Below are 8,766 nucleotides of genomic sequence, written 5' to 3'. Positions count from 1 at the left end.
GTAGGCCTGGGCCGGCGGAGCAAACAGCAGGCAGCTTACTGGGCTGGGACTCGTACTCGGCCTTGAGTCCAGGTTGGTCACGGGGAAAATAGATGTGGGGCTGGTCAGCAGGTCCCACGATTCATTAGCAAGAGAAAGAGAGGAAGGTAGATACATGAAGGTGCTCCCTCACGTTCTAGTCTTCATGATAACGGAGCTTCTCAGCAACGAATCGAGAGCTGTGACCAATGGCGAGGCTGCGGCACGTCGCGATGATACTAGGGGAAGTCTTGGAATTGGCATGCGGGCGGAGGAGTCGGCAAATCGGACCGCCAACAGCCGTCGGCGCTCGGCCTCAGCAGGCTATGGTGGCTGAGGGGGATCGAGATGGAACTAGTATTTCAGAGCAACGGTGCTGCTCATCGAAACTGACGGTGATGACAACAAAATATCGTCGGAAAACGCCAAAATCGAGATAAGACTCTGTTTTGAGCGTGATTTGATCGAGATGAAAGATTAGAGAATTGAAAACTCGATGGGCAAACCAAGTTGAATACAGTCCGAATATAAAAGATAAAAGAATTTCGATCGCTCAGAATATATTTTCAGACTTAAAATAAATCTAAAAAATCTAGATAAATCTTTTGATCCATGAAAAATATATCCTAAAAATCCCAAAAAAAATGCCAAGAATAATCCTAGAGATATTTTGGGACACGAGGAGTCCAAATAAAATATTTGAATCTCGTGACAAGGATTCTAGAACATTCCATCGAATGGATTTAGCTCTATAGAAATATGACAATAATTTCCAGAAAAGTCTGGAAAATTCTCAAAATATGCAGAAGATGGATAATTTTATTTAGAAAGATATTCACAACCCAAAATTGTGTGAGAGAGAAACACTTGCCCCTAGTAACCTTGAGTTCTTCATTTAGAAAACAGCACATCGATTATGCTACAAAGAGCATGCACGCACCACATGTTACAAACAGTAAGTAAATGTTCCTTTTAATCTGAGTGATTCTGTTACAAGAAAAAAAATATGTTTACCTTGCAAAAGATTCAGCAAATCTACCCTCTTATAATGTTGATTCCTTGCTGCAGTCTGCCTCAGATATTCTCATTCCCATCACTAATTGTAGTAAAATCATCTGGTGTTAGTTTCACACATTTATGTCTTCTTGCCAAACTTGTCCGATGATTGATCCATTTTCTAACTGACATCATGATTTTCATTTCTATTCCAGTCAAATGATGATGTCCCTTTGGCCACTCCAAGTCTATAGGTAGCAGACTGTCCCACACACACACAGTTCTTAGACAAGTTTGCAATTTCCTGTTGCAGCAAGGAACCAAACACACCAACTCTAGGATGAGGTCGGAAAGGTCTACACACATCCCGCTGGACATTATTATGGCATGATAATTCTTCCAGTGTCAATGGAACCTATTCAATTAGATGACTTCCATATGATGTGCCGAGTGATGTTCGGCACTGGCTATGTGCACACTGGGAACCCATCCAGTTTGTATTAGGTACTTCATAATGTGATTGTTCTTCCTCGGGGCGGCACTTCATAAGGTTAGGAATATCTAATGTCGCCGGGTGCACATCGATAGCGCATGTGACGAATGCAGTCTGGACCTGTAATAATGAGTTCTGCATCTGCGATGTGGGAGGACAGCTCTCAATGTTCTCATCGCCATTCTGGGCACTGGCACTTGGTTGTAATTTTCCCTTTATGAAAATAGTTGATTCACCCTTTGACAAGAACATCTGTTTGGAGTTCCCAGTAACATTGTTGCACTGATCATCATCCTTCATACTTTCTTCCAGGTTATTATTCTGCATGCTTTCGTAAGCATTGTTGGCACTAGTAGTCGACGCCAGTTTCTTCTGGTTCAAATTCCCAAATGAGGATGCAAACTCTTGATGCACATCTTTATTGATAGGACACTCTACCTGGTCGTTGTCTGTATAATCTCTAATAATAGCCTCTTTTTCCCTGACCTCCTCTGATAAACCTTGAGATGTGAAATATCTTTTCTTTTTGAGGATGCTTCATGTTGAACCCTATTGTGGACTTGATTGCCACTGTGAACGTTGGAGTGCCTCAATATCGGTTTAGGGACACCTAACACATTGCATTCACTATTCACATCACGATTACTGGATGATGCTTGTAAATCTGGAGATATAATTAACATCAAAATCTCAAATGATTAGGTTATTGTACACAAATAAAAGTTATGTACATAGAAAATGTAGAAAACACTTAATAACTTTTGGCTAAAGTAGCTATATATGTATCTTCTAATCCAGCAAGTTCATAATACCTTTCATGATCGGATAAACATTTTCCTCAATAACTCCTTTGTTGCCGGACGAAGGTGAGATGCATTTTAAATCCCTTTCTTGAGAACACTTCAAAGGAGACCCACCAACACTACTAGGCATAAATGACCGAATAAATGAAATAGAGCAACCATCCTGACCATAGAAATAGTTCTAGATTTTGTTCCATGATCTGCATATTGAACTTTCTTCAAACAATTTGAGCAGTTCCATCGCCGAAACTGTCCTCCTGAAGTCGGGCACAGATATTTGCATTTTTCTTCGTCGTGCTTCTCGCCATAAAATATCTGAGACAACTTTGGATCCTTTTGTTGAAGCAAAGCGACACAACTTCTGTAAGGAGCAAAATGTTTGCACCAATGAGAATATATTGAAGGGCTACAAAATCAAGACTATATCAAACCATTTTTGATACTAATACATAGAAATATTATTTTAGAGATAAAAGCGCAGAGAACTATGTGGACAACACACACACAGAGAGAGAGAGAGAGAGAGAGAGAGAGAGAGAGAGAGAGTTTGCGAACTAGGACTGAAACACTAGGTTTATCATGATAATGAAAAAATAGCCTTTTGTGAGCAAAATTATGAGTGAGTTATACTGTAGTAGCCGAATATTAACCGGGCAACATGTGACATATTGACAATAGCAGATTAGACTGATGAAGGAGTTTTAAGAAACAAAATGTGACAACTAATTTGCCAAAAAAGGAAATAGGGGTACTATCAGAATGGAAGTATTCAATAAAAAATCATGCAAACATGGAGAGAAAAACTGTTCTAGTTAACCACCTCCTTATATGTATGGGAAAATGGTAGTAAAATTTTAGGCAATACTATAGATATGTGAACAAATATATGGAGTTTTTTTACAGCAGGGAGACCCATACTAATTTATATAGATTTTAAGTGTGTGTGTGTGTGTGTGTGTGTGTGTGTGTGTGTGTGTGTGTGTGTGTGTGTGTGTGTGTGTGTGTGTGTGTGTGTGTGCAAGTTACGAGGCCCTAGGCCAGAAAGGCAAAGGCAAAAGGGCAATCAATGAAACTTACAAAACCAAGTTTCTAAATCTGCTTTCAAAGAGGGCTATGCCATGTAAAGGATCAAAGAAAATTCCTCTTTGAACAGGGCCTTCCAATGCCTAAGGGAAAGCAAACCACCATAAGAAACAATCTTATTGTTATGTCTCTTGAAATATAGGAAGAAAAGATGCACACACACCAAACTGAAATAGATATGCATCCATATATATTGGCATAAGGATTAGGAGTTCTCTAGATTACAACGAATTCAAAGTGCACAAAGTTGAAGAAGAATCACATCAAACAAAAAATGCAAAAGATGCCGATTAAGAGGAACATAAGTTAAACAAAACTCATGACTACAACTTCAAAAGGATATTTAATATAATTTTTTCATACTTCCATCTGCACATATTGAAAAGATGTTACCTTATGGAGAAATGATCACACTGCTGCTCTGCTGGTCTGTCATCAGGTTCAGTGTTTGTACTTGGACACCTTGATTCCTCCGGTGCTCTTGTTCTTCTAGATGCACCCTTTTCCATTGGTACAAACAAATCAGAAAATAGAATGGAATTCCTCTAGCCTCCCTATACATAAGGAATAGATGTTATAACATACAGTGGATATTGATATGTGCTTTAATTTGCAAGAGACTATAAAGGTTGATTTCACAATAACAGAACTGAAACTTTGCATGGAATGACTCCTATGGGGATGGGAGTGTGCTTGAAACTGGGCAACTTGGTCCTATTGAAATGGAGTATGAAGAAAAAAAATTCAAGCATCAATATTCCCAATAGATGTGTCACTCCTTTTAGTGGGAGGCTAGCTCAGCGTAGAATGAATGAAATCCACATTTCTACTGAAACTTTTTATATAAGAAATCTTCAGAACTGAGGACCCCTTTTATTGGGTGGAGACAGTACTACAAAAACTACCTCTAACGTGGATTCAGAACTATTTTATCATCATTAGTACCTAACCCAACTGTAACCACGCGTCTACGAAAATATGCACGATCACAATTGGTTTGGGACAATGGAAAAATTGATTTTCAAAGTTATTTCTATCCATGAACCAGCTTTAATGTTATTTTATTTAAAAAGATTTTTTGTTCAAGAAAAATAGAAAAGTTAACTCTATACACTAGAAGGCTACTAACTGGCCACCCATCACCACTCACCTAGTGAGACCATTTTATGAATAAAATGGACTGAAATGATCAAACTCACAATCTTATGCTTTGCAATGGCCCCCAAAAAAATCCACATATGCTTTGTATGCATTTCATATGCAATTTGTTAATCATTGTTTAACCCAATAGGTGTGGAATAGAACTCCACAAAATGGATTTACACTAAGAATAAATCTCAACCAAACCAGCTGAGAAAACCGGCCCAACCCCAGACACACCCTACAAGTCTGGACCCTTAACTAGGCTGGCGACCACTACCACACTACCCTCTTGTAGGACCATAGTGTTACCATAGCAGGCTGGCACCCTAGCAATAGTTTTTGGGGAGGTCCAGTGAGGGATTCATTTGAATTTTTAAAGTGGAGCTACAAATTTGGACCAGGATGATGACACTTCTCAACATATCCTTACCTCTTGTGTTTTCGCCCGTCAGATCTGGTTCTCTATTCTGCAGCCCCTAAACTTAGCCCATCTGACACCCAACAGCAGCATTGGCTCTTTCACAAAATGGTGGAGAAGGTCTTGGAAGAAAGTACAGAAGTAGTATAGGAAGAGCTTTAACTCTCCGTGTATTCTGGATCTCGACTCTATGGAAACATAGGAATGCATGTGTCTTTGATGGGGTGGCCCCAAATCTGCAGCGCGCACTTCAGGTTCTCAAGGATGAATCTCTCCTATGGTAATTCTCTAGGGCTGAGGGGCTTGCTGCCTTGAACCCAGGCAGGGTGGTAGCACAAGCTTAGGCTGGCAGGTTGTTGTGTGCTTAGGTCCTAGGTTTCACCTTTTTTTTGAAACTGTAGGTTTCACCTTTTTATGTCAGCCCACACTCGATCTGGTCAAAGGTGAGGTGCTGTCCAATGTAATTGCACCACTCCTTTTTTCACTTAATACAAAGATACACAGCTCTCCTGCGTGTTCATGAAAAAAATTAAACCAAATCTATCCTAAAACGAATAGTTCTTGGGCTAGAATAATTGATTGTAAAAATAAGTGATTGTCAAATTGATAGTGCCTCGAACATCTTTTGGTCTTCTAGAGATGACTGAATGGTAGGAACTAGTGGATCTGTTGCCAACAGTGGAGTTCCCTGAAGAAATGGATACATTGAGCTGGGTTCAGGAAAGATTAGAGAATTTTCTATCACTTCTTAGTATTGATAGTATAATCCTTAGAGTATGGAAATCTAAAGTACCATTAAATTTAAAGTGTTTTGTGGCAAGTATATAAGGATAGGACTCAGTGTGCCAAGCAGGTGTCGAAGAAAAATTGGCCTTGAACTTTAGAGTTCCAGAAACCAACTGATCATACAATGTTTAGGTGCACCATTGATGTTTTTGAACTATCTGGTGTGAGAACAGAGATATTTTCAAATGGCACCAGTTCCCAATAAACCTGGAAAGATATCAAGAGCAACTGAATCTACGGTACAACAAACAAATAAAGCATAATCTTATTTTCATGCAACCATGTGAACATTGGACTAGGAGTATGCATCTGAGCTCATCTTGTAAAACTGGTGCCTCTATGTAATATTTTGCTATCTATAAAAGTTGGACCAAAACCCTTTTATCCAACGATAAATTAATTTATGTCATGGAAGTCCATGCCATAAATTAACATTGTTCCCCATATCAATGTTATTGGAATAAAAATAATTATTTACCCGCACGACAATGCTAAGGATAGAAATGTTTCAAGAAAATCAAAAATTAAAATATACAAGTCAAGATATTTCATCCTTTTGTTTCAATCACTGGATGGCTGGGTGGCGGCGCCACAAAAAAAGCAAAATCATGCCAAATGTCACGCATTAGATGCGTGTTTCCACACCGCATCGTCAAAAAGAAATAACAACCTTTGAATGCCGAACCATCGAGACACAAGATGTGAGATAATCGCCACTTTTCCACCACACGCTTTGTGAGAAAAGCTACCGCTAGCCGCAAAATAAGCAAACTCCTAGCCAAGATTGAATATACTTCTATAGATTCAATTTTGTTCACTCTAAACATACATATCGGCATGTAAATTTTTCTTCGCACCACGATTATACAAGCCAAGAGTGCTAAACAAAGCTGATTCTCTCTGTGTTGATTATTAGAGATATGTATAGCTGACTTGTCTTGTACTCCAAGTCTACTTGACTCTTACTTGTACATCAAGCCGTCTCGGCTATATATATGAAAGGTCACCCCCCCACAATGATTGTGTGGTGTTTCCCCTTCTCACTATCTCTCTACAGGGTATCAAGAGTCCGGGCCCTAATTCCCTGGCTCCCAACCCCTCCGCTGCCCTAATCCCTGTGCGCCGCCACCCGGCCCGCACAGCCACCACCCCACCCGGCCGCGCCGCCTCCTTAGCCCCGCCGCCCCAGGTGCCGCCTCCCTGGCCGCGCCGCCCTAGGTCGCACCGCCCCCTGGCCGCGCTGCCCCTACGCCGCGCCGCTTCCCTGGCCGCGCCGCCCCCAGCGCCGATCAATCTGATCCGGCGCCATGTCGACGGATTCGTCCACCTCGTCGGCGTCCAGCCCTAGCTCCGGCATCGGCACGACGCCCGGCTCCTCCGACTCCATCCTCCCGGTCTTCATCAACCCGTACGCCTCCGTCAACGTCAAGACCCACGTCCCCATCGAGCTCGACCTCCGGCTGCCAAACTACAACAAGTGGAACGCCTTCTTCACCGCCATGTGCAGCAAGTTCGGCCTTCTAGGACACATCGACGGCACCATCATGTCCCGTCCGACTGATCCCACCTGGAATCAGCCGGACGCTTGTGTGCGCAGCTGGATGTACGGCTCTGTCTCCGATGGGGTTCTTGACCTCGCCATGGCGCCAGATCAGACCGCCCGTGCTCTCTACACGGCCATCCGTGATCTGTTCCAGGCGAACCAGGAGCCACGCGCCGTCATCCTGAACCAGGAGTTCGCCTCCTTGTCTCAGGGCGACCTTCCCATTGAGGCTTACGCCTCGCAGCTGAAGCAGACTGCCGACGCTCTTCGCGACGTCGGCCACCCCATCCTGGATCACCAACTGGTGCTCAACCTGCTGAACGGCATCAACCCACGCCTCGCCAACACCGCCGACATCATCGCCAACACGAGGCCACTACCGACCTTCACCGAGGCAGTGAACATGCTTCGCCTGAAGGAACTTCGCCTCGCCAACGACAACAAGGTCGCCTCCAACACTACCCTTACTGCCTCCACGACGGCAGCTTGCACCTCTGCGTCCTGCCGCTCGACGTCCTCGCTTGCTTCGCAGCCCCGCGACGGTGGCAGAGGCAAGGGCAAGGGCAAGGGAAAAGGCGGCAGTAGCAACGGTGGCGGCGGCGGCGGCCGCCGCAAGCAGCAGCAACAACAGACGGGCCAGGGTTCCCAAGGAGGAGCGCGCGGCGGACCCCAGGCCGCCGGCCCATGGGTCTGCTTCAACCCGTGGGCCTGGGGCCCATAGCAACAGTGGTGCCCTCCCATGGCGCACTTCCCTCAGGCTCACACCGCCTTCGCGCCGCCGCAGGTGTCAACTCCTGCGCCAACGCCCGCCGGCTACCCTGCACCAGGCCCTTCCATGATGGGCGCATGGGACCAGGCGGGTCTCATCACCGCCCTCAACCAGATGGCGGTGCAGCGCAACAGCCCTTGGGTCCTCGACACTGGAGTGACATCTCATATGTCCTACAACGACTATGTACTTCTATCCCGTCTTTCCCATTCGCCGTCCTTCATCACAATCGGCAATGGAAATTCCATACCAATTTCTTGTCGTGGCACTTCCAGTATTCCTATAGCTGATTATCTTTTTCAACTCAATAATGTTCTTATCGCTCCGCATCTTGTTCGTATCTATTATCTGTTCGACAGCTTACTTGCGATAATAACTGTTCCGTTGAGTTTGACGCTTTTGGCTTCTCTATTAAGGATCTGAAGACCAAGACCGTGATTCTTCGCTGCAATAGTGGCGGGGATCTCTACACCATTCCACCTGCCCACGCCAGCTCCTCCGCAGCTGCCTGTCACGCCGCCTCTGCTTCGTCCTCGCTGTGGCACTCACGTCTTGGTCATCCTGCACCAGCCGCCATTAGTGAACTTAATAAAATTTAAGCTATTTCATGTAATAATGCAGCACATGGTCTTTGTCATGCTTGCCAGATCGGCAAACACACGCGTCTGCCCTTTACTAGTTCATCATCTAGCACTTCTGCCCCCTTTGAACTCG

General features: G+C 44.1%; 1 protein-coding gene across 1 annotated transcript; it reads left to right on the top strand.

The window, feature by feature from the left end:
* Positions 1–7,047: 7,047 nt before the first annotated feature.
* LOC120695118 lies at positions 7,048–8,004 on the top strand. The gene has a single exon (XM_039978428.1). It carries the CDS (start codon positions 7,048–7,050, stop codon positions 8,002–8,004), a length of 957 nt encoding a protein of 318 aa, XP_039834362.1.
* Positions 8,005–8,766: the final 762 nt, after the last annotated feature.

Source organism: Panicum virgatum, chromosome 2K (assembly GCF_016808335.1).
Source record: "Panicum virgatum strain AP13 chromosome 2K, P.virgatum_v5, whole genome shotgun sequence".
Lineage (NCBI taxonomy): Eukaryota > Viridiplantae > Streptophyta > Magnoliopsida > Poales > Poaceae > Panicum > Panicum virgatum.
The sequence above is the reverse complement of the archived record's forward strand: the minus strand, read 5'-3'. Positions and strand labels throughout refer to the sequence as shown.

Excerpts from the sequence above, each read along its gene's own strand:
- LOC120695118 (XM_039978428.1), top strand. The coding sequence starts at position 7,048 with ATGTCGACGGATTCGTCCACCTCGTCGGCGTCCAGCCCTAGCTCCGGC.